This window comes from Theropithecus gelada, chromosome 6 (genome assembly GCF_003255815.1).
Source record: "Theropithecus gelada isolate Dixy chromosome 6, Tgel_1.0, whole genome shotgun sequence".
Lineage (NCBI taxonomy): Eukaryota > Metazoa > Chordata > Mammalia > Primates > Cercopithecidae > Theropithecus > Theropithecus gelada.
In genome coordinates this window covers 129,462,685-129,489,589 of record NC_037673.1, presented here as the reverse complement: position 1 = coordinate 129,489,589, position 26,905 = coordinate 129,462,685, and the positions used below count along the sequence as shown (strand labels likewise).

General features: G+C 40.1%; 1 protein-coding gene across 4 annotated transcripts in view; it reads right to left on the bottom strand.

Annotated features, from left to right (window-relative positions):
- HSPA4 (heat shock protein family A (Hsp70) member 4) overlaps window positions 1-26,905 on the bottom strand; it is a 58,181-nt gene that overhangs the window by 9,469 nt on the left and 21,807 nt on the right. For 3 of the 4 annotated variants that reach the window (XR_003119798.1, XM_025387418.1, XM_025387417.1), the window contains exons 5-14: window positions 24,341-24,440; window positions 23,540-23,673; window positions 20,746-20,990; window positions 10,289-10,365; window positions 8,294-8,445; window positions 7,683-7,789; window positions 7,152-7,285; window positions 5,508-5,689; window positions 4,113-4,202; window positions 677-829 (exon numbers count right to left, since the gene is read on the bottom strand). Coding sequence is in view for 3 of the 4 variants with exons in the window: in XM_025387418.1 (XP_025243203.1) it covers window positions 677-829; window positions 4,113-4,202; window positions 5,508-5,689; window positions 7,152-7,285; window positions 7,683-7,789; window positions 8,294-8,445; window positions 10,289-10,365; window positions 20,746-20,990; window positions 23,540-23,673; window positions 24,341-24,440 (1,374 nt within the window). In the remaining variant the exon portion in view is untranslated. The remainder of the gene's footprint in view (window positions 1-676; window positions 830-4,112; window positions 4,203-5,507; window positions 5,690-7,151; window positions 7,286-7,682; window positions 7,790-8,293; window positions 8,446-10,288; window positions 10,366-20,745; window positions 20,991-23,539; window positions 23,674-24,340; window positions 24,441-26,905) is intronic. The other variant, XM_025387419.1, reaches the window with a different exon arrangement.

Genomic DNA, 26,905 nt, shown 5'->3' with positions numbered 1-26,905 from the left:
TTGTTTTTAAAACATCTATTAAATGAAAAAACCTATTGTTTTCAATGTCACTAAGTGATATCCTCTGCTGTATTATTTATTATGAGACAACAAAAATCAAATTCATTCATGCAATATAAATGCTGAAGTTTCTATAAGACAAAACTATTCTAAGAGCCAGTGGAAACCTGGAAAGAAACCTCATAGACAAAAATTAATTCAATAAATGTGCTCACAAATCCCAAACCTTGCATCTCTCAATAAGAGTTACTATATTTACATACTGACTGGCAACAGAAAGGAATAAGCAAAATACTGCCACCATCAATGCTATATGATTTCTCCTACTGATCAACTTCCATGACTGCCAACCTCAAATATCCCAATCTCTAGTGAACAAATATACCCATGTATTCAAAAATGAACAATACCTCCCCTACACCAAAGACATTATATGTCAAAATTTTCACAACAGAGCTTCTAGCAATACAGACATATTAGTACCACCATAGAAGAACTGAAATAACATGGGATCTATTGCTTCAACTTGCCCTTAAAATACCATGCAAAAGTCTAAATTATTTTCTCGAGGTCCAAACAATCAAAAATGCATTAAGTCACTCAACGCAGAGTCTGAATACTATAGTAACATTAATTTGTTAGTAGTTCATTGTTCCAATAGACTTTAAATAACCACCTCATTTTCAATGTACAAGTTGAGCATCTCTCTGTCGATCTGCCATAATAGCTGATTCTCAATTGGCAGGTCCACAGTACTGGTCTTCACTTTTGCCTTCTTGGCTTGGGGTGGTTGGTCCATCTTTTTATCCTTTGATCCAGCTTGAGAGGTCTAAAACAATAGAAATCATTAAGAACAAACACACATACAGACTACCTTAAACTTCAAAATGGGTCATGTTTGAAAAGCTGTTTTTGCTTTTTTTACTTCGTTCTCTTTTGATGATGATCTAAGTAACTTAGGACTACCATAACATCTAGAAAATAAAAACTAAGTCAATACGATGAGGTATCTAGAGCAGTCAAATTCATAAAAATGGAATCAGAATAGTGGCTGTCAGGGGATGGGGAGGGGAATAATGGAAAGTTATTTAATGGGTATAGAGTTTCGGTTTTTCAAGATGAAGTTCTGAAGACTGGTTACACCACAATGTCTATATACTTAACACTACTGAACTGTACATTTAAAAGCAATTAAGATGGTAAATTTTACAAAATACCTCTCTCCTATAATCCCATATCAATATATAATCACTATTAAAAATTTTTCTCCTACTTTTAAACATATAGACATGCAAACGAAGTTCGTGGGGAGGAGGGTATGAAATTTTTACGGATCAGTAACATATTGGTAATTTGATTTCTATACTGTCTATAACTATTTACATTCTCACAAAGAGAAAACTCATTTCACTGCACCCTATCCACAAATGAGAATTCATCTCACTGTTATTATGACTTTCTTTTAACCTTTTTCAGACACTTCCAAGCCATACTTAATTATTTCCTCAAACTGCCTAGTAATATTTTATCCACTGTTCTTTTAGGATTGCAGTGTTTTTTTTCCCCACAAACAACTGACTCTTCTGGTTTGTTTGTTTGTTTGAGATGGAGTCTCGCTCTGTAGTCCAGGCTGGAGTGCAACAGCACGATCTCGGCTCACTGCAACCTCTGCCTCCCGGGTTCGAGAGATTCTCCTGCCTCAGCCTCCTGAATAGCTGAGATTACAGGCGCCCACCACTACGCCCAGCTAATTTTTGTATTTTTAGTAGAGATGGGGTTTCGCCATGTTGGCTAGGCTGGTCTCGAACTCCTGACCTTAAGTGATCCACCTGCCTCAGCCTCCCGAAGTGCTGGATTACAGGCGTAAGCTACAGCGACTCTTCTAAGTTTTTTCTAACTGTATTATTTGTCTATATGTAAGTTTTGACTGTCAAATATATCCATATCTTTTCCTTTGAGATTACTTATGTTGCTTTCATACTCTGAAAGCCCTTCCTCATCCACAGATTAGAAAAATATTCACTTCAAGCTTTTTCCTTTTCAACTTTGAACCTTAGAATTCATCTGGAATTCAATTTGTTCTATGATAAAGCAAAATTTTAATGTCATTTCCCACCTCCTATCAAACTAACTTCAGTCGGCTGCTGAAATTTATCTATCATTTCTATTTCATTTGCCTTTAGAAGCAATACTATGCAAAAGGCACTTTAGTTTCTGAGCCATCCCAAGAAAGCCTAGATAACTAATACCTCTAGAACCCCCCACAGCTCAAGGGCATTGGGGAAGGGGCTGTCATTTCTCCCTTCTCTTCACCCACCTTCCACAAACACATAGGAGAACAAGTCTCTGTCTCTGCCACTGCTGCCCCCATCCCACCCAACAACATAAAGGGTCTTCCATCTTGAAAAAGGCCTGACCCAACTAAAGAATCTGTAAGCACCATTTCCTTTCCATTTTCTTTTTTAATATTACTTGCACAGCTAAAGGAAAGCAATCAAATTTTGTTAATTGACATGAAAATATATAACAGACTTAAGCCACTTTAAGGTTCTGTCCAACTTTTTTAAATGCCACAATTAGAAATTTTTTAAAATCAGAACTTTTTAAAATTAGAAACTCCTAAGATGGCAAGATTATACACTGTAATTTTATAAATAACTTAAAAGATATTTTCAATGATAAAATTTAAACATGACAACTAAAAACTAAATAATACGTTGTAAAGGATTCATTCAAAAATGTTACTACTCTTTTTGAAATAAATACATTATTTACATTATTCACAAAATACATTTAATTATTCCATGATTTAAAATAACTTAAGATGCAGTCTTGGTCTGTCGCCCAGACTGGAGTACAGTGGCACAATCTCAGCTCACATAACCTCCATCTTCCAGGTTCAAGCAATTCTTATGCCTCAGCCTCCTGGATGGCTGGGGCTACAGGCATTTACCACCCCACCCGGATAAATTTTGTATTATTAGTAGAGATGGGGTTTCACCGTGTTGGCCATGCTGGTCTCAAACTCCTGACCCCAAGTGATCCACCCACCTCGGCCTCTCAAAGTGCTGGGATTACAAGCGTGAGCCACTTAACCAGGCCCCATGCCTTTTTATTAAAAGATGTTATTTTGGCTGGGCACAGTGGCTCGTGCCTGTAATCCCAGGGTGCCGAAGCGGGAGGATCACTTGAGGTCAGGAGTTCGAGACCAGCCTGGCCAACATGGAGAAACGCTGTCCCTACTAAAAATACAAAAATTATCCAGGCGTGATGGTGAGCCCTGTAGTCCCAGCTACCCGGGAGGCTGAGACGTAAGAATCATTTGAACATGGGAGGCAGGGGCTGTAGTGAGCCGAGATTACGCCACCGTACTCTAGCCTGGGCAACACAGCTAGAGTACATCTCAAAAAAATAAAAAAATTAAAAATTAAAAGGCATGGATTATTGATAATTTTGAAAAAATTTTCAGTTTCATTATTGTTTATCGGTAATGAATTAAATTATGGGTAGAATGACTTAGTATAAGCCATTCAGAAACCAGCATAAATAAATCACTAGCCTAGTAAAACTAGGCTTCCTGAGTGCTTTCTTCCCATGTATAAACCAGGAGAGAGTTTAAAGGCCATCTTGCAAATAGCACACTACAAATATCACTACAAAATCTTGCTAAAAAAATTGTTCAAATAAATTGAGTTTCTAAGTATAACTATCTTTCAAGACACTGCCCCTCAGTCAAAACCATGTACTTTAAAAAGCCTGCAGTGCATACTCTAAAACACAACTCAGCCGGGCGTGGTGGCTCACACCTGTAATACCAGCACTTTGAGAGGACAAGGCAGGTGGATCACCTGAGGTCAGGAGTTCAAGACCTGCCTAGCCAACACAGTAAAACCCTATCTCTACTAAAAAATACAAAAAAAAATTAGCTGCCATGGTGGTGTGCGTCTGTAATCCCAGCTACTCAGTAGGCTGAGGTAGGAGAATTACTTGAACCCGGGAGGTGGAGGTTGCAGCGAGCCGAGATCATGTCATTGCACTCCAGCCTGGGCAACAGAGTAAAAGTCTGCCTTTAAAAAAAAAAAAAACAAAAACCAAAAACATACAATTCATACCTCCATTTCTTCAGACTCTGCCTTATTTTCTGCTGGTGTCTGTTGCTGTTGTTCTTCAACATGTGGTTCCTCCTGGTCCACTTGCATCTTCTGAAAAACAGGTCAAATTAAATCTTGCAATTAGGAAGACTAAACAACCTTCATTACACATTGACAAAGTCACATGGTTATGAAATTTCTGCTGAATTACCAGCAATCAGAAGGCCTATGCTTAAATTCCAGGTAGGCCACATTACCTATAACACAGAAATTTTCCGCTCTGGATCTTAGTTAATACATCTGTACAATGAGGATAACACTTGCCCTGCCTTACCCTTACATAAAGAAGAATGACTGTGGAACTGCTTTGTACATCATTAAGTACTCACAGTTCACCATGTGGCATCATTTAATACAATCTACAAAATATAACCTGAAGAGAGCATAAGCTTCTCTAGGCTTCCTCAAAGGCATTTTCTCTCAAAAGTTCCAACTTTTTCAAATAGTTCCTAAGTCAGCCTCTCTTCATCCTCAAAAGTATGACCACTGCATGCGCTCGGGGAGGTGAACACGTTAAAATTACAAAGCCTAAGAACAATGATGAAAGAAGAGGTTTGTGGAGAGCCTGAACCAGTGGCTTCTCAATGCCTGCAACATATTAGAATGACCTGAGAGGCTTTTAAAACTACTGCTACCTGGGTCTCAGCCCAGACCAACTCCAGTAAAATCTGTGGGAATGAAACCCCAGCATTTGTAGTTTTGTTTTCCCAGAGGCAGGGTCACACTCTGTCACCCAGGCTGGAGTGCAGTGGTATAAACAGGACTCACTGCAGCCTCGACCTCCTAGGCTCACACAATCCTCCTGCCTCAGCCTCCCATGTAGGTGGGACCACAGGTGTGTGCCAGCACACCTGGTTAAATTTTACTTTTAGTAGAGATAAGAGTCTCACTTTGTTGCCCAGGCTGGCCTCAAACTTCTGGGCTCAAGCAGTCTTCCTGCCTCAGGCTCCCGAAGTGCTAGAATCATAGGGAATTTGTAGTTTTATAAAGCTTTGATTCTGATGCACAATAAAGACAACACCCAGTGCATAATTCCAACAAATGAGTGTACAATCTATTCTACTTTTGAAAATAATTAACTGAGACTCAGAGCATTCAATAACCAGAATCAAGAATAACTCAAGTTGAGAAGTATAAGATCTGAAAGGAGAAATCAACTGTGTTCCATTTCTATACAAATTCTGCATAAAAATCTACTGCTGGTCCACTTATATTGGGGAAAGGGCAAACATATAAATCCACTCTCACTCAGCAGCTCTGTCACAACGCTCCTCCCTTGCTACCAAGTCTACTTGCTATAATTTCTAGCCAAGTCACCTCTGGGCCATCACAAATGGTATACAATGTCTAGATTACCTCTTCCTCCTTTGCATTCTGATCTGTTTCCATTGGCTCCTCATTTTCCTCAGATTTGTGAACCTCCACTAAGGATGCACTGGACACACTGAAAATGCCATGGACATTTACTCGAACTTTGACTTTCACTTTTGAACTGGAGCCATCAGACTGAGGAGTGACTTTCTGAACTGAAAACTGAGCTAGGGACATATGAGAGACAAAAGAACACATAACCTAAGAGGATGAATTCAAGCATGAATATATGCCTACACTGTTACATTATGTCTGCTTTTCAATGATAGCTCAGTAACATGATGCTTAAAATAAGCAAAATGGGTCCCCTTAGAATCTTATTAAATCATCAGATTTCTTTCTTCTTTCAGTCTCTTATTATCCTGCCCCAATTAAGAACTCAAATATCTCCCAATTCTTTCCTTTCTTCCAATTTCTTTCTATTTATCTTTAAATGGTACTTTCAGATTAATTCCTAAAACATATTTGTCACATTCTCTACTGAAAAAACAAAACAGAAAAAAAAATGATTCCACACTGCTTGTCATTTCTCAGTAAATTGCCATTTCTAGATCCAGTTACTGTACAAGCGTTTTATTTACATTTTCTTCATTCCCAGACCTCTGAAAAGTATGAATTATCACTGTTATTCCTGGTTTTACAGATTTACAGATGGGGAAAACAGAATAGGTTAACTTTCCACAGCTTCTAAATGCCAGATACTCCTAATTCTTTACCCATATATTCTAGGTCTTTATAGTATAACTAATTTCTCTCTCTCTTCTCAACTAGTATTATTTCCAGAGTTTCTCAGAGTCTATAAATACTCTAGATAACACGGTTCTGAAACCTAGGATGCTTTGATATTGTATCACCATCTCCTAATGATTTTCTGTATACATCTTTTTTTTTTTTTTTTTGAGACGGAGTCTCGCTCTGTCGCCCAGGGTGGTGTGCAGTGGCATGATCTCGGCTCACTGCAAGCTCTGCCTCCCGGGTTCACACCATTCTCCTGCCTCAGACTCCCAAGTAGCTGGGACTACAGGCACCCACCGGCATGCCTGGCTAATTTTTTTTTGTATTTTTTTAGTAGACACCGGGTTTCACCGTGTTAGCCAGGATGCTCTCGATCTTCTGACCTTGTCATCTGCCAACCTAGGCCTCCCAAAGCACTGGGATTATAGGCATGAGCCACCACGCCTGGCGATTTTCTGTATACATCTTATAACTGTATGTTAGGGTCCAAATTGAATTTCGTTAATTCCTTACAGTATACAGCCCCACCTTATACACAAGTTGTAACCACAATGTGCGTTAACCAAGAAAAACTGCCAATACGATGGGAGATCCAATTAAATAATAGCCATTTGGCTGGTTCTAAACCTGTTAACAAGACTGGAAGAGGTTTTCTTTTGTAATCTAAAGCCTCTAAATTTCAGAATACCGTACTTGTTCTTTCTACTACGCCAACTCTCCAAGTAGATAAGCTCTTTTTTTTTTTTCAAATGGAGACAGGGTCCCACTACATTGCCCACTACGTGATCTCGAACTCCTCGGCTCAAGTGATCCTCCCACCTTAGCCTTCCAAAGTATTGGGATTACAGCTGTGAGCCACTGTGCCTTTTTTTTCTTTAAATTCCCAACTCTTACCTATAGCAGGATCTGGATAAGGCAAATCCTGAGGAGAGCTGTAGTAGGCCTCAAGAGTGAAAGGTTCCTTTCTATAAAATGTAAGGACTTTAGAGAAAGGAGCAGCATGATTTTTGGAAAAGACTTCACAGTCACTGAATGGAGGAAAAAGACAAAAACACAAATTCAGGATATTCCTAACACTTTTACCCATGTGTTCTACGTTTGTAATTATTGTATAGTGTTAGTTTCTCTCTCTTTTCAAATGGCATTATTTCCAGATTATAAGAGTTCCCAAGAATCTTTATATATAAAGTCAGTAAAAAAAGGAAATACGTCAATCTGCACACAAAAGGCACCAAGGATTTCAGCAGAATCAAGTGTGATAAACTAAATAAGGACACAAATTTATTCTGACTAAAATAAATGATCACTTTCCTTCATGCACTATGATAAAATGTTACGGATTTATGTAAACTGAAATGAAGAGCAACATATTACTCAGATCTAATAGTCAACTTTAGGTATATAAATGATTAATAAACATGATACCTTGACCCTTCTTCAGCTGGAGAATTCCATCTCAGAGATATTGGATATGGTACTACATCAGTGATAGAAAATTCTCTGACTTTGAAAGCAGGCGATAAGATGGCGCACTAGAATAATTTTCAAAAATTCCATTTAACAAGTATAGACATTATAAACTGAATAATATCACTAAACCTACAAATGACTTCAGAAATCAATGGTCTTTTTAAAATATTTACATTAGTAATTTAATGGTGTCTGAACAGTTTCACAAACTTCTATCATGTCAATCCCCTATATAATCTAGCTATTCCTTACTATTCCTTATTTTTCTATTAACCCCAACCCTTATTTAATTGATGTACACTATTTCATACAGACATAGGTAACAGGCCAAATTCTAGTCATACTTCAGGCTCAGAGTTACCTATGTTTCTAGTCAATTAATTCATCTTATGTGCTAAAGAGTACAATTACTTTTAGGAACATCACCTCTATTTTAAAACAAAGGTTTTGGAATCTCAACACCTTGAAATCACCCTGAGCTAACCCCAGGTTATTAGATACATAAACCACTGCCATCTTGTTACCATGATTTATAAACGGTTACCTATAAAAGAAAGAATATTCACCTGCAATGCACAGCCTCGAGTGACAGCTTCATCAGCATTTAATGTTGTACTAAGTTCTTTACCAAAAAATTTGCTGATCTTCTCTTTTACCGCAGGGATTCGTGTAGCACCACCAACTATCTCCACTGCATAAATATCTTCTTTCTTTAACTCTATTTTTAAAGAATTAGACAGATTTTTTTAATTAAACGAAAGAACAGTAACATCTTACCACGATGAAACAACTCAGATGTGTAACAAAACTCCTCCACTCCCTCACCCACCTCCACAACACACATATACTCATGCCCACACTCACAGAGGCATGTGGCATCTGGAAACAAGTAGGTGTTTTAATTCTTAAAATAATGGGGGAAGGGTAGCTAGTGGGATTTAGGAAGTGAGGGCCAGGAATACTCAAATGTAATGCAGTGTACAGGTACTGAATTTCTCACACAATATCACACAAAGAAGTGTTAAAACATCAACAGACCAAACAAATATGTTAGCCGTCAGGAAAATAAGAGGGCCTCAAAGCACTGAGTTACTCTGACTTGACATTAAAGGAAAAAAAAAGGAGAATCACATCCAGCTACTCCAGTGTTCTAATCCAACGCATAAACACAGTCCACATTAAAACACAGATAGAGGCCAGGCATGGTGGCTCATGCTTGTAATCCCAGTACTTTAGGAGGCCGAAGCGGGCAGATCACCTGAGGTCAGGAGTTCAAAACCAGCCTGGCCAATGTGGTAAAACCCCATCTCCACTAAAAATACAAAAATAAGCCAGACGTGGTGGCGCACGCCTGTAATCCCAGCTACTCAGCAGGCTGAGGGCAGGAAAATTGCCTTAACCCAGGAGGCAGAGGTTGCAGTGAGCTGAGATTGCACCACTGCACTCCAGCCTGGATGACAGAGCAAGACTCCCATGTCAAAAAATAAAAATAAAATACAATAAAAAATAAAATACGGGTAGAGTTTCTTCGTATCAGAAAGAAAGAAGGTGTGTATCAATGATCTGCTGTTGCTCATAAAATATTTCTTAATAACACCTGATTTCCTTGTCACATTTTATCTAATAACCATTGATAATTTCTTGAGAAGGGCTATTTAAAGAAATGGCCTTTCCCAATGTGGAAATAAGCCTATCTGCCATCATCACTAATTAAAAAGGAAGGCCTGTGCCAAGCTGACAGTATATCTCAACACTCTGAAATAGCAATCAACGCAACAGTGAAGTGCAGGTAAATGGTTTGTCAAAGATTTTAGGAAAATTAGTATATACTCCTAAATCAGTCACCTTTTACCCTGAGACAAAATTAAAGCATTAAGTAAGTATGTGGTTACCCCTTTGCTGCAGCTCTCATCCAGCTAGGGAAGAATTCACTGACAGAAAAGTTTACAAGACTACCGTATCAGCATCGCAAAAGACAATTTTTACCACCATTAAATAATTGTGAGGCTTATATCTAACTTTCAGTCTGAATTCAGTGTCTTGGCGAAACTTTTATTAGATTTCCCTAGACGTTTCAAAAGATTACTTTGGGCAGGGGGAAGATACAGATTTTTTAAAAGCTTAATATAGGCCGGGCGCGGTGGCTCAAGCCTGTAATCCCAGCACTTTGGGAGGCCGAGACGGGCGGATCACGAGGTCAGGAGATCGAGACCATCCTGGCTAACACGGTGAAACCCCGTCTCTACTAAAAAATACAAAAAACTAGCTGGGCGCAGTGGCGGGCGCCTGTAGTCCCAGCTACTCGGGAGGCTGAGGCAGGAGAATGGCGCGAACCCGGGAGGCGGAGCTTGCAGTGAGCTGAGATCCGGCCACTGCACTCCAGCCTGGGCGGCAGAGCGAGACTCCGTCTCAAAAAAAAAAAAAAAAAAAAGCTTAATATATACTATTGAATTAGTTCACACAATAAAAATTTGTATCGCTGCTTGCAAAGCTAAGATAATAAATAACAATTTCCAAAGAGTCTGAGATACGCAAACAAATTCAGTCACAAAAATACTTACTGGTTTGTTCCAAAACACTACGAAGTGGTGGCTCCACTCTAGCTAAGAGATCATTGCACATCTCCAGAAATTTGCCTCTATTAAAAAACATAAAACAAAAACAAAAAAAAACACAGTATATTAAATCACATTCCACTTGTATGTGGAATAGATGGCTATAACAAAAAACAGTTAACAAGTGCTGGCAAAATGTGGAGACACTGGATCCCTCATACATTCCCAGGTAATAGAAAATGAAAATGGTGCAGCCACTTGGGAAAAGTGTTTGGCAGTTCCTCAAGATGTTAGAGAGTTAGCATACGATTCAGCAATTCCATTCTAGGTATACAGCCAAAAGAACAGAAAACACATGTTCACACACCAAACTGGTATATCAATGTTCACAAGCAGCCGAAACAACCCAGATGCCTATCAACTGTATGAAGCAATACAAATGAATGAATACAATAAGAGGAACTGATACATATTACAACACATGAAAACACTATGCTGGGTTAAAGAAGTCAAACAAGAACACAAATTTATGTGAAATATTCAGAATAGGTATATCCAGAGAAAGGAGACGAGTGGCTACCAATGACTAAAGGGAAGAAGAAGAGATGGGAAGGACAGCTAATGAGTACAGGGTTTTTCTTTTCTTTTTTTTTTTTTTTTGAGACAGGGTCTCACTCTATTGCCCAGACTGGAGTGCAGTGGCACAATCTTGGCTCACTCTCACTGCAACCTCAGTGAGCTCCCAGGCTCAGGTGATTTTCCCACCTTAGCCTCCCAAGTAGCTGAGTCTACAGGCATGCACAACCATGTCTCTTTCTTTTATATTAATATACATTTTTAGGTGTTTTAGGTTTACAGAGAAACGAACATGACAAGAATCTCCATATATCTCCTCCTCAGCCCCAGCCCAGTTCCTCTATTAACATCTTGCATTAGTAAGATACATTTGTTACAATTAATGAGTCAATGGTGATAAATATGATAGTTTCTATTAGTGTTTTGTGAGTTTTAACAATGTGTAAGTATTCACCACTTCAGTAACATACAGAACAATTTCACTGCCCTAAAACTCCCCTGTGCTCCAACTATTCATCCCTCCCTGCTCCAAACTCCAGGTAACTAACTGTTTTATTGTCTGCCTAGTCTTTTTTTTTTTTTTTTGGTGAGTAGGGGTTGGGGTTTTTTTCAGATGGAGTTTCAATCTTGTTGCCCAGGATGGAGTGCAGTGGTGCAATCCCAGCTCACTGCAACCTCCACCTCTCGGGTTCAAGCAATTCTCCTGCCTCAGCCCCCTCAGTAGCTGGGATTTCAGGCATGCACCACCACACCCGGCTTTTTTTTCTTTTTTTTTTTTTTTTAGTAGAAATGGGAGTTCACCATATTGGTGAGGGTGGTCTTGAACCCCTGACCTCAAGTGATTCACCCGCCTCAGCCTCCCAAAGTGCTGGGATTACGGGCATGAGCCATCGCACCCGGTCGTCTGCATAGTTTTGCCTTTTCTAAAATGTCATATAGTTGGAATCCAACAGCATATGCAGATTTTTCAAATTGGCTTCTTTTACTTGGCAATATGCATTTAAGGTTCCTCCATGTCTTTTCACAGCCTGATTGCTCACTCATTTAGGGTTTAAGATGTAATGAAAATGTTCTAAAATTTAGTTGTGATGATGGCCGCTGAGCTCTATGAAAACACACACACACACAAAAAATTCTTTTTTTTTAAATCACTGAATTACACATGTTAAAAAGGTGACTTCTAGTTGGGTGCAGTGGCTCACGCCTGTAGTCCCAACACATCAGGAAGCTAAGGCTTGAGCTCAACCAGGAGTACAAGACCAGCCTGGACAACACAGCAAAACCCCATCTCTATAAAACATACAAGAAATTAGCCGGGCATGGTGGCGCACACCTGTAGTGTCAGCTATCCAGGAAGCTGAGGCAGGAGGATCACCCGGACGAGGCTACAGTGAGCCATGATCAAGCCATGGCGCTACGGTGAGCCATGATCAAGCCATGGCACTCCAGCCTGGGCAACAAGGATCCTTTCTCCAAAAAAAGGGGAAAAGGAGGTGACTTTATTAAATTACATCTCAACAAAAAATAGTAGGCTGGGCGCGGTGGCTCACGCCTGTAATCTCAGCCCTTTGGGAGGCCAAGGCAGGTAGATCACCTCAGGTCGGGAGTTTGAGACCAGCCTGACCAACATGGAGAAACCCCGTCTCTACTAAAAATACAAAATTAGCCGGGCACGGTGGCGCATGCCTGTAATCCCAGGTACTTGGGAGACTGAGGCAGGAGAATCGCTTGAACCTGGAAGGCAGAGGTTGCAGTGAGCCAAGATCACGACATTGCACTCCAGCCTTGGCAAAAAGAGTGAAACTCCGTCTCAAAAAAAAAAAAAGAATAGTAAAGTATAGAATACACCCACCAGAGCATGCAAAACTTAAGGACTGCTAACATCAATATTGGTGAGATGTGTAGCAACCAGAGCTCTTACACGTTAGAAGTTTAAACTGTTTTACTTCTAATAGAAAAAAAAGCTGAAGAGTCACTGTCCATCAATAACAACAAAGCTACAATGGCATAGTAGTTAGCAATACAGAACAAATGGCACGTGGAACAAACAAATGAATCTCAATTTTATGCTGACTAAAAAAATGCCTCACACAAAAAACTACATACTACATGATGCCACTTACAAGAAGTTACAGAATTGGCCGGGCGCAGTGGCTCACGCCTGTAATCCCAGCACTTTGGGAGGCCGAGGCGGGCGGATCACAAGGTCAGGAGATCGAGACCATGGTGAAACCCCGTCTCTACTAAAAATACAAAAAATGAGCCGGGCGCGCTGGCGGGCGCCTGTAGTTCCAGCTACTCGGGAGGCTGAGGCAGGAGAATGGCGTGAACCCAGGAGGCGGAGCTTGCAGTGAGCCAGGATCGCGCCACTGCACTCCAGCTTGGGCGACAGAGCGAGACTCCGTCTCAAAAAAAAAAAAAAAAAAAAAAAAAGAAGTTACAGAATTGGCAAACTTAATCTACAGACTGAAAAATACAAAAAGCACATCAGTGGTTACAGAAGCCTGAGGAAACATTCCAACATAATGGTCTATTTCATAATAAAGGCATTAGTTACAAAGATATGTGTATGTTGAAACTCAGCATATAAGCACTTAAAACTTGAGTGTGTCATTATATAAAAATATATCCAAAAACAACGAATTCTGGTCAATATGCAAACTTTAGTATTTGAGGAGAAGTCTACATTTATAATGTCCGCAATTTAAGTTTCTGGAAGAAGTACACAGATGCAATTTACTTTGAGATATGTTAAAAACAAAATTGAGGCCAGGCCACGCAGTGGCTCACACCTGTAATCCCAGCACGTCGGGAGGCTGAGGTGGGCGGATCACCTGAGGCTGGGAGTTCGAGACCAGCCTAACCAACATGGAGAAACCCCATCTTTACAAAAAATGCAAAATTAGCTGGGCGTGGTGGTGCATGCCTGTAATCCCAGCTACTTGGGAAGCTGAGGCAGGAGAATCGCTTGAACCCGGGAGGCGGAGGTTGCAGTGAGCTGAAACCGTACCATTGCACTCCAGCCTGGGCAACAACAACAAAACTCCATCTCAAAAAATAATAATAATAATTAAAAATTGATGGCTTTATAGGATACATGAACAAACATGTAATAAAACAAGTACAGTAAATGTTAGCAGTAGAACCTAAGTGGTGACATAAGGACATTCACTGTAAAATTCTTCCAACTTTGTTTCATGTCTGAAAATATCTGAAATCAAAATTGTGAAAAGCAAAGGAAAAGACTGTAAGAAGACAGCAACAGCAGTAGAGGTTTTTGTTGTTGTTGTTGTTTCGTTTTGTTTTTTTGAGACGGAGTCTCACTCTGTCACCCAGGCTGGAGTGCAGTGGCACGACCTCAGCTCACTGCTACCTCCACCTCCCAGGTTCAAGCGATTCTCCCACCTCAGGTTCCCGAGTAGCTGAGACTACAGGTGCACACCACCAAGCTCGGGTAATTTTTGTGTTTTGGGGGGTTTTTTGGTTTTGGTTTTGGTTTTTTTTTTTTTGGTATTTTTTTGAGACAGAGTCTTCCTCTGTCACCCAGGCTGGAGCAGAGAGGCACTATCTCGGCTCATTGCAGCCTCCGCCACCTGGATTCAAGTAATTCTCCTGCCTCAGCCTCCCGAGTAGCTGGGATTACAGGTGCCCACCACCACACCCAGCTAATTTTTGTATTTTTAGAAGAGATGGGGTTTCACCATGTTGGCCAGGCTGGTCTCAAACTCCTGACCTCAGGTGATCCACCCACCTCGGTATACCAAAGTGCTGGGATTACAGGCGTGAGCCGCCGCGCCTGGACGGTAGAGGTTTTCTGATAGTTTCTTTTTAAAAAGTTTAATTGCAATACAATTTACATGCTATAGAATTACCCATTTAAAGTATGTAATTCCCATCCGGGTGAGGTGGCTCACACCTGTAATCAGGTGAAGGGTGGCTACGCTCAGGAATTTGAGACCAGCCTGAGCAATATGGCAAAATCCTGCCTCTACAAAAAACACAAAAATTAGCCAGGCATGTCGGTGAACACCTATACTCCCATCTACTTGGAGGGCTGAGGTGGGAGGATCTCTAGAACCTGAGAGATTGAGGCTGCAGTGAGCTAAGATGGTACCACTGCACTACACGTTGCATGACAAAGTGAGAACTTGCCTCAAAAAGAAATAAATAAAATCAAAAAGATAAAAATAAAGATGTAATTATTGACTTTTGGGCATGAGGTTTTGGTACAAAAATATTCTTAAAGTATACAATTCAGTGACTTCATATATACAACATTGTGCAATCATTGCCACAATCAATTTTGAAACATTTTCAGTCTAAAAAAGAACATTTTCATCCCCCTTAACTGTTACTTTCCTCAACTCCCATAGCCCTAGGTAACCACTAAATCTACTTTCTGTCTATAGATTTGCCAATTCTGGGCATTTCATATAAATGGAATCATACAAAATGTGGCCTTTTGTGACTTCTTTCATTAGCACGAACTTTTCAATGTTCATCCATGTTTTAGTATGTATTTGTATTACATTTTTTTCAATTGCCAAAAACATCCCATTGTATGGACAGAGCATGTTTTCTTTACCCACTTCATCAGTTGATGAACATTTGGGTTGTTTCCACTTTTTGGCTATTATGAGTAGTGCAATGAACATTCACATATGAGTTTTTCTGTGGACATGTGTTTCCATTTCTCTTGAATATGTATCTAGAAATACAATTGCTGAATAATGTGATAATTTGATGCGGATTTTTTTGGTTTTGTTTTTGAGAGGGTTTCCCTCTGTCGCCCAGGTTGGAGTGCAGTGGCATAATCATGGCTCACTACAGCCTCCATCTCCTGGGATTAAACAATCCTACAACAAAATTAGGTAACGACATATGCCCACAAACCTCAAAATACATATAGGCAGAGACAAACCACCCACAGTACCAGCTCTGTGCAAAATAAACAGAAGGAAACAAAAGGGTATATAATTGGCCTGAAAACTCCAGAATAACCTAACTCAGAGGGCCAAACTGAAAACAGAAGCTGAAATCAGCAGGGGTTGGCATGTTTCAAAACAAGTATAAAAGGCCCTAAAACGAGGTATTCAGGGACCACAGCAAACTGAGCCCAACCTAAAGTTACCTTCAAAGAAAAAAGAACTACACTGAAGAAAAACTACTGATTAAAAAATCCAAACTAAGCAGGACAACACAGTAAACATACAAGAAGATAAGAGGGAGGGAAAACATCTCAGAAAGTTAAGCCACATTTTTAAAACATTTCACAAAAACAAAAGAGGAACTCACACTTATAAACCCTGCACTTTGAGAGGCAGAGGCGGGTGGATGACTTGAGGTCAGGAGTTCGAGACCAGCCTGGCCAACATGACGAAACCCCATCTCTACTAAAAATACAAAAATTAGCTGGGTGTGGTGGCGAACACTTGTAATTCCAGCTACTCAGGAGGCTGAAGCATAAGAATCATTTGAACCCAGGAGGCAGAGGATGAAGCAAGCCGAGATCATACCACTACACTCCAGCCTGGGTGACCTACTGAGACTCTGTCTCCAAAAAAAAAAAGGAACAGGCAAATCTATAGAGACAGGAAACATACTGGTAATTGCCTAGGGTACGGAGGGAAATGGAGAGTAAATGCTAATGGGTACAAGGTTTCTTTTTGGGGTGATAAAAACATTCTAGAATTAAACAGTGGTCACAGTTGCACAACCTTGGAATTGTACACTTTAAAATAGTAAGGTTTTATGGAATGTGAATTATATCTCAATGAAAGTGATACAGGAAATGAAAGAACAAATCAGAATCAGAAAAACCTAGTAAGACAGGCAAGGAAGATGCAACATAATTATGTAGGAATTCCCAAAAAAGAAAACCACAACACTACAACAGATAATATAATTCAAGAAAACTTAAGAAAATTTAATTAAACTTAGATTTGTAATGTCAAACTATGTAACAAAAAGGCACACTACGTACCTGGAAAAAAACTGATGCAAAATAATCAACATCAAAACATACTGTAGTAAAATTATTGAGCTTTCTCTTTTTTTCTTTTTGAGACAGGGTCTCACTCTCATTATCCTGGCTGGAGTGCAATGTGGTATGATCATGGTTCGCTGCAGCCTCAACTTACTGAGCTCAGGTCATCCTCCCACCTCCGCCTCCCAAGTAGCCAGGACTACAAGCGAATGCCACCACATCAGGCTATTTTTTTGTATTTTTAGTAGAGATGAGGTTTTGCCATGTTGCCCAAGCTGGCCTCAAACTCCTGAGCTCAAGCCATCCACCTGCCTCAACGTCCCAAAGTGCTAGGATTACAGGTGTGCGCCACCACACCCAAATGGACTTTCAAGAAAAAAAAAAAATCAAAAACATTTGGGCATCTAAGCAAAAAGAACAAGTGACAAATATCTAAAAACTATGCTGTCACACTTTGACAGCAATGTTATACACCAAAAGAAAATAGATTGTTACTGGCTGAACGCGGTGGCTCACACCTGTAATTCCAACACTTTGGGAGGCTGAGGCGGGCGGATCACAAGGTCAGGAGATCGAGACCATCCTGGCTAACACGGTGAAACCCCATCTCACTAAAAATACAAAAAATTAGCCGGGCCTGGTGGCAGGCGCCTGTAGTCCCAGCTACTCGGGAAGCTGAGGCAGGAGAACGGCGTGAACCCGGGAGGCAGAGCTTGCAGTGAGCCGAGATCGTGCCACTGCACTCCAGCCTGGGTGACAGTGCAACTCTGTCTCAAAAAAAAAGAAAAAAAAAAATAGATTGTTTCTGCATTTAAGACACTCAACAAGATAAGAAAAGCTAAGAAGGTTCTATCCAACTACAGTGACTTTTAAGTATAAACATGGCAAATTGTCATCAACATGCAAGAACTTAAGGAACGCTATTCACATGTGCTATCCCTTAGGAATCTGCAGGAGAATGCACTTCCAACATCAAAACAATGAATTAACACAAAGCTACTAGTAATCTACTAAAATAATCCAAAAAATTGAAAATAAGTGCTGACAAAGATGTGGAGAAACTGAAACCCAGTACAGCGCTGGTGGGGTAATCACTGAGAAATACAGTTTGGAGATTCCTCAAAAAGTTAAACATAGAACTGCTGTATAAGCCAGCAATTCCACTCCTAGGTATATATGCAAAAGACCCGAAAACACGTACTTGTTCAAAAATGTCCACAGCACTATTCACAATAGCTAAAAAGTAGAAACCCAAATGTTCATCAGCAAACGAATGGATGAATAAACTGTGGTATTATCCATACAAGAAAATAACATCTGCCCAAAAAAAAAAAAAAAAAATTAAGTACTGATACAGAATGTGGATGAACCTCAAAAACATTACACTGAGAAGTTAGAACAAAAGAAGTCAGACACATATTACATGACTCCGCTTATATAAAAAATACAGAATATATAAATCCACAGAAACAGAAAACAGGCTGTTGATCACCAGGGACCAGAGGTAAGGGAAAACAAGAAATAATCACCTACTGGGTATGAAGTTTTATTCTGGGGTGACGAAAATGTTTTTCCATTACACAGAGGTGGCCACTGCACAACCCTGTAAATGTACTAAATTCCAGTGAATTGTTTACTTTAAAATGCTTTATTTTATGGTACGTGAATTTCACCTCAAGTTTTTTTTAAGTGAAGAAACCATTAATTAAAAGAAATATGCTGTCAAAAAATCCGGTTTCATCAATTTAAACAAAGGTGAATGTTAAAGACTAAAAGGCACGGTTATCTCACACCTGTAACCCCAGCACTTTGGGAGGCTGAGGCAGGCAGATCACTTGAGTCCAGGAGTTCAAGACCAGCCTGGGCGACATGGTGAAACCCTGTCTCTACAAAAAATACAAAAATTAGCCAGGCGTGGTGGCATGTGCCTGTAGTCCCAGCTACTCAGGAGGCTGAGGCACGAGGATCATTTGAGCCCAGGAAACAGAGGGTGCAGTGAGCCAAGATCACACCACTACACTCCAGCCTAGGTGACAGAGTAAGATCCTGTCTCAAAAAAGCAACAACAATCACACTAAATGAAGATTATAATGTAGAATATATAAGAGCTATGTATTCTGATGATGTAGATACAGTAGAACTTTTTGGGTTTTTTTTTTTTTTGAAGACAGCGTCTCACTTTGTTGCCCAAACTAGAGTACAATGGCACGATCTCAGCTCACTGCAACCTCTGTCTCCCAAGTTCAAGCGATTCTCCTGCCTCAGCCTCCCAAGTAGCTGGGATTACAGGCGCCCGCCATCACACCCAGCTAGTTTCTGTATTTTTAGTAAAGACAGAGTTTCACCATGTTGGCTAGGCTGGTCTCAAACTCCTGACCTCAAGTGATCCACCTGCCTCCCAAAGTGCTGGGATTACAGGAGTGAGCCACCACGCCCCACCACAGTACAACTATTTTTATTTTTATTTTTTTTGAGACAGAGTCTCGCTCTGTTACCCAGGCTGGAGTGCAGTGGTGTGATCTCAGCTCACTGCAAGCTACACCTCCCGGGTTCACACCATTCTGCCTCCGCCTCCCCAGCAGTTGGGACTACAGGCGCCCGCCACCACACCCAGCTAATGTTTTGTATTTTTAGTAGAGACGGGGTTTCACCATGTTAGCCAGGATGGTCTCAATCTCCTGACCTCGTGATCCACCCGCCTCTGCCTCCCAAAGTGCTGGGATTACAGGTGTGAGCCACCATGCCCGGCCACAACTATTTTTAAAAAACAGCACACAGGCAAATTCAGTTTTTAAAAAATTTGAACTACTTAATAAGTATCTACTTAGCTCTTACAAACGTGTAACATTTCACTAACAATTTCTGAAACATATTGGCTTACCTCCAGACTTCATGGAACACACATACACACACACAAGACTGCTGCTTAACAAAAACGAAAGCCATCTCTTGCAAGTAGGGGGAGAGGTGACTAAAAATTTGGATACAAGGCAACAATAAACACCATTTCAATTTTTTTACGGATAGCTCAGGCACACGTCTCCAAATACACCACCAGTCTTGCCTAAATTCTACCAGTAGAGTTCACAGTCAAAAGAACATCTTACTCCCATCATCCAAGCAACCGAACCAGGCAACAGTAACACTCCGGGTGTTTCTGAGGATAACCCCGAAATGTCAATTACCCAGAATTCTTGCAGCACTATACAAAAAGAGCTGTCACCCTCAAGTGAACCCAATCTTTCAAAAAGAAAAATTTCAGGCTGGGCACAGTGGCTCACACAGGTAATCCTCACACTTTGGTAGGCTGAGGCGGGTGGATCACCTGAGGTCAGGAGTTTGAGACCAGCCTGGCCACCATGGCAAAACTCCGTCCCTACTAAAAATACAAAAAGCAGCTGGGCGTGGTGGCAGGCACCTATAACCCCAACTACTCGGGAGGCTGAGGCAGGAGAATCGCTTGAACCCGGGGGCAGAAGTTAGAGTGAGCCGAAGTCGTGCCACTTCACTCCAGCCTGGGCAAAAGAGCAAAAACTCTCTCTCAAAAAAAAAAGAACAATTTCTTAATCACTGGGTAAATTCTTTTCAATTTAATTCTGCATTATAGCCCTTTGACCTGATTTTATGGAAATTTCATGTATGACAAATGCATATGTAAAGAACTACCAACATGTTGGAATATCCAATTAATCAAAACAAAAACATTAGTCTACATTATTAGAATAACCAGACCCAACTTTTCATAGAAAGCAGGTTCCTGAATGGTTTCTAATTTTTAAAACAGAACCAAAATTATCATATAACCCCCATGAAAATTTTAATAACAATTAGTCAATTTAAGGTTAACGTATGTGGAGAAAACTCACTGAATATTTTAACATCAAAATAGTAATATACTTACCTATTCATAGTTCCAGATACATCAACATCATTCATAAAACATTCAATGCTCAAAGGGAGATCTGAAGCATTTGCACTCATCAATTTCTTGAGTTTCTCACACTCCTGAGAGAGTCGTAATAATGCACGGATTTTGGACTTAATGTCTAGCTTGTATTTCTTCCCAAATTCTTCACAGAAGTGATTTACTAACACTTCATCAAATTTTCTACCTCCCAATGTTGGGTCAAATGCAGTGGCCAGAACCTCAGGGAAAAAATGAGAATTAATCTAACAATGAACCAATCAATTCTGAAACAGATGGATATATATTTACCTGGTAAGTTGCTTATTTTAAAAAAAAAAAAAGAGGGAGGGTTACATTAAGGTTAAAACAAGGCAATGTATATATCAGTTAATCCTTATTACGACCACACTGTAAAAATAGGTACTATAATCCCCAATTTACAGATAATGCTACAGACCTAGACAGATGAGATAAACTGCAGTTCACAAAGCTACTAAGTGGTAGAAGTGGAATTCAAAGCCAAATCTCCTTAATTCCAAAGTCCATGCCCTCCCCACTACACCAGTCTGACTCCCAATAGCAGTTACATGTCCAAGGTAAAATATACTAACGTATCATGTACATACTTCTAGTCTACTCACTATCACAAAACTGAGTAATACCAAAGGCTCAACTCTCTGCAGTTTACTACCAAAGGATTTGTTACAGCCTTAGCTCACAGCAATGTGTTTCTATTTAACATGGAAGTCTAATTAGCCTGGGTTACCCGTTTTCAAATCTCTAACAGATTAGAAGCAAACTAGATCTAATTAGATTCAGTAATAGAAGTTAGGCTAAATAAGTGATGACATCCTTATGAAGGAATAAAACCAGTAAAAACAAACTCTTCAAAGAATGCTAAACGTCATGGGGGAAATTTTCTTAGTATGTTAAACTGAAAAAAAAAAAAGACAGGACACAGAGCTAAATATAGTGACTCCAATTGTTTTTTTAGAAAACTAGAAATAAAAAAAACAAGAATGGTAAGATTGTAAGTAACTTTTTTTTTATTTTTTTTTTTTTTTTTTTTTTTTTTTTTTTTTTTTTTTTGAGACAGGGTCTCACTCTGTTGCCCAGGCTGGAGTGCAGTGGCACAATCTCAGCTTACTGTAGTCTGAACCATCCAGGCTCAAGCAATCCTCCCACCTCAGCATCCCAAGTAGCTAGGACTACAGGCACACATCACCATATCCAGCTAATTTCTGTATTTTCTTTGCAGAGACAGGGTTTCGCCATGTTGCCCAGGCTCTTCTCAAATTCTGGGCTCAAGCAATCCCCTGACCTCAGCCTCCAGAGTAGCTGGGACTACAGGCACACCACCACACCCAGCTAACTTTTGTAGAGACAGGGTTTCACCATGTTGCCCAGACTTTTCTTTACACATAAGTGTTTTCCAATTTGGGGAGATTTTTGTAATGATTATTTTTGTAATTTAAAAGTAATCAAAAGGATTGGAAAACTGACAGGTAACAGGTGACACTGAAGGACAATTTAGAAAAACAGAAGCAGATGGCTACTAATACACATCACTCAGATCCAAAGCCAGGCTAAATTATGACCAGAGTCTTCTGTTTAAAAAGATGAAAGCATAGCATAGATCTTAGAAATTCTATTAGTGATTAAAGTTTAAACACTGAGAATTACATTTGGCCCACCACTTATAGCTGTAAAAAAGCAAAATCACAAATCTCTCATTTCTCAATTATCTAAAAGATTCGCTTTCCTTTTATTTAAAAACAAAACCACCTAAAAACAATATAAACCAGAATATAAAGTGGAAATGTCTATTTTTCAAAGAAACAAGATCATAACAAATAAAGTCTCAAAATGCCTCTAAAATTACCAAATATTTAGTTTGGGGTAATCCCTCTCCACCAATCTCCAATGGATACAAGGGGTTCAATTTAGACTTCAGCACCAAGTATTTTAATATGCATTTCAAATAATTAAAGCAAACACTTGAGAAATCCTTGGTTATTCACCAAATTCTAGATAAACTCATCTAGACAGACAGAGAATTTTATACCTTACTGTGGAACTAGCATAAACCAGCAAACTCAACTGTGACAGAGATCACCCTCTGGCCCCCCTTGCCTTCCATACTTCTGTGTGTACAAAACCGCTTACACTTTAGGCTTTCTAGAAATCTATAATTTCCAGTCCAGTTTGTTTTGGAATCCAAAAGAAACCCCTTTTCCAGAACACTCAAAACCTCAAGAGGACAGAGCACCTGTACCACCCTCTCAATCCCCAGTGTAAAATTCACCAAGGAACTACATGTTAAAAAATCCTCCTGCTGGGCATGGTGGCTCATGCCTGTAACTCCAGCACTTTGGGAGGTGGATCACTTCAGCCAAGGCAGGTGGATCACCTCAGGTCAGGAGTTCAAGACCAGCCTGACCAACATGGAGAAACCCCGTCTCTACTAAAAATACAAAATTAGCCAGGCGTGGTGGCACATGCCTGTAATCCCAGCTACTCGGAAGGCTGAGGCAGGAGAACCGCTTTAACCCGGGAGGTGGAGGTTGCAGTGAGCCAAGATCACGCCATTGCACTCCAGCCTGAGCAACAAGAGCAAAACTCTGTCTCAAAAAAAAACAAAAAGAAAGAAAAAAAATCCTCCGAATAACCCTGTAAGGTATGCATTATTTTTCCCATATTGTAAAATGAGAAAAAATAGTTGTCTCTCAAAATTTCATAATTACCATATAGTAACACAGTCTTCTGGGGAAAAGAAAAACATGCTTACTTTCAGTTTTCCTCTATTAAATGCACATACAGAAACTTGATAAGCAGAGTGGCCCATGTCTACAAAAACTACATTTCTTGGTTTCTCTTCTAAGGCAGGAAGATCTTGCTTATAGATTCCATATGCAAGAGCAACTACAGAAGAAAAAACACAAAAATTAAACGTAACAACATCTAAGTAAATAAGATTCATTTAAGCAGGAAAAAAGAGGTTTTATGTATAACGAACGCAACTACATGTGTTATGTTTTAGAAATCAAATTCTTTATAAGCACTATATAATTTATTCAAGAAAAAGATTATCTTCCAAGAGTTAAATACTGACATTCACTTAGACTTCCTTATAGCTGCCAATGGACTCTAGCACAATTTTCCCCAAGCCATTTCCCCCATTTTCCAAATATATTTTCCTGGATTTCTTCTACCCCTATGCTATGTTTAACATCCCCACATGTTCTATCCATGAGATGCTGCTTAATGTTCCACTCCTCTGACTCTACCAGTCCACAAGTCTAAGAGAAGACCAATCTTTAACCGAAAGCACTGTTCCACACGCTAAGCGTGCTCCTTCCCCAAAAAGCATGTGGTTAAATACCAAAATGCATGCTATAAGGGTACACAAAAAGTATTGGTCAGATTAATTCTTCACAAGTGACACAGTGTCCAAAAACACCATGACACAGGTGGTAAGCAAGAGTAGCAATGCTGAAAGCAAAATAAAGAGCAAGAAACCCTAGAGTTTTAAAATTTCACAATCTTCAATATTAACCAAGTCAAAAAATTAATCAATGGTCCTCCTTACCTGCAGTGGTTTCATTCATTAATCGCAAGCAATTAAGACCAGCAATCTGTGTTGCATCCATCACTGATCGTCTTTCTGCATCAGTATAGAAACAAGGAACCTACAAAAAAAAAAAAAAAAAATGAATGTTTACTATATTATAGATTCTAATTTTAGTTAGTAAATTCCAAGAATACCATCAAATACCTACAACAATTTATTCTGTATATGATCAAGAAAATATTTCAAACTCGTAGGGAAAAGTTAGCGTATTTAGTGTTAGCGTTAGGATACACAATAGCCATACCATTACCTTACATACACAGATTACATGGCAGACCAAAATACCAACAGCTAAAGTAGTGACTACAGAGAAGAGTTAATATAGAGGCCAGAAACTGCTATCCTTAGAAAACGCCTGCTTGCATGTTGGTCCTTGCCTGGCATCCAGGATCTTGATTCACAAACAGTTCACTAAATCAACAGAAAAAATTTCCCTAAATGATTAAGAGTGGCTCACTGTACCTAAACTGTTTATACAAAAATGTAGCTTGTGCTGACTACCGGCTTTCCTTCTGGGAATCTCGAATTTTGGTTCATGCTAGGTATAGGGTACCAATGTGACTGACCCCCGATAAAAACCCTGGACTAGCCACGCACGGTGGCTCTTGCTTGTAATCCCAGCACTTTGGGAGGCCGGGGTGGGTGGATTACCTCATGTCAGGAGTTTGAGACTAGCCTGGCCAACATGGTGAAACCCCATCTCTACAAAAAATACAAAAAAAAAAAAAAAAAAAACCACTAGCTGGGTGTGGTGGCACATGCCTGTAATCCCAGCTACTCTAGAGGCTGAGGCTTGAACCTGGGAGGTGGAAGCTGCAGTGAGCCAAGATCATGCCACTGCACTCCAAGCTGGGAAACAAGAGCGAAACTCAGTCTCAAAAAAAAAAAAAAAAAAAACCCTGGACCAGGCTCAGGCAGAACTCCTGTGGTAGAGGACATTTCACCCATATTGTTACAACCTGTTGCTGGAGTTAAGCACATGCTGACTCTGGGAAGCTTGTGCCTGGTTTCCTCCAGATTCTGCCTCATGTGCCTTTTCCCTTTGTTGATTTTGCTTTGTATCCCTTCACTATAATAAATCTTAGCATGAGAATAGCCATATGCGGCCGGGCGCAGTGGCTCATGCCTGTAATCCCAGCACTTTGGGAAGCCTGTAATCCCAGCACTTTGGGAGGCCAAGGCGGGCGGTTCACAAGGTCAGGAGATCGAGATCATCCTGGCTAACATGATGAAACCTCACCTCTACTAAAAATACAAAAAAATTAGCCGGGCATGGTGGTGGGTGCCTGTAGTCCCAGCTACTTGGGAGGCTGAGGCGTGAACCTGGGAGGCAGAGCATGCAGTAAGCCGAGATCACGCCACTGCCCTCCAGCCTGGGTGACAGAGCAAGACTCCGTCTCAAAAAAAAAAAAAAACACAAAACACAAACCAAAAAACGAGAATAGCTATATGCTAGGGCCTGTGAACCCTCCTAAGCAAATTACCAAAACTCAAGTGTGATCTTCAGGCCCCGCCCAAACATGACTCTTACCCAAAACCAGAAAAGACACTTAGGCATTCCAATATTTTACATATATTTTACTCCCACATAGAGTGTAATGCAGGAGCAAAGCTAGGGGCACTAGATGGAGGAATGGAAACAAATCTGGGAGACCAATGGAGAGGCGAGGAAAGGTAGGAAACATCTAAGAAATACAGCATCTGGTGTATCAGCCACTGGGGAATCAAGGTCACTGAATCTGAGTTTTTTAAAGGAACACAGCATTTTTATTCTTCTATAAAGAATAAAGCCCATTCCCAGAATGGTGTACACAACTATAATCCAATTCTTTCTGACAAATGTCAATTCTACTTTACAATAACCAAGGACCAAGGAATCCGTCAGGCAACAGACTCTGGGGTGAAAAAGCCACCTAACAGTCCATGCTTTGCCAATCAATGCACCAACATTAAGACAAAAGAGGCCACAAAACTAAAGTATCAGGTAACAATTGCAGAATGAGGAGATTCGGTGGCAAAGCCAACGTAACCATACATATTTCAACAGTCCCTAAGGATTCCGCCATACTAAAGCACAAAGCTACAGCAGCCAGGCTTTCATCTTAACAGAGATATGCAAAAGATAAAGTCAATTGCTGCCATGTCTTTCTGTTTTTTGGATAATTTTTTTGAGACAGGGTCTCACTCTATTGTACAGGCGAGAATGCGGTGGTGTGATCACAGCTCACTGCAGCCTCAAACTCCTGGGCTCGAATGAGCCTCCCAAGTAGCTGGGACTACAGATATGCGCCACCATGCCTTTTTTTTTTTTTTTTTTTTTTTGTAAAGACAGGGATCTCATCATGTTGCCCAGGATTGTCTCCAACGATCCTCCTGCCCTCGCCTCCCACAGTGCTGGGATTAAACCACCAAGCACAGCCCTTGCCTTTGTCTTTAATGCTAGATACCAACAGCAAATACAAATAGAGAACAAGTGCCATTTACAATTGGGGGTATTCAACTAATTCAACAAATGAGTGACTA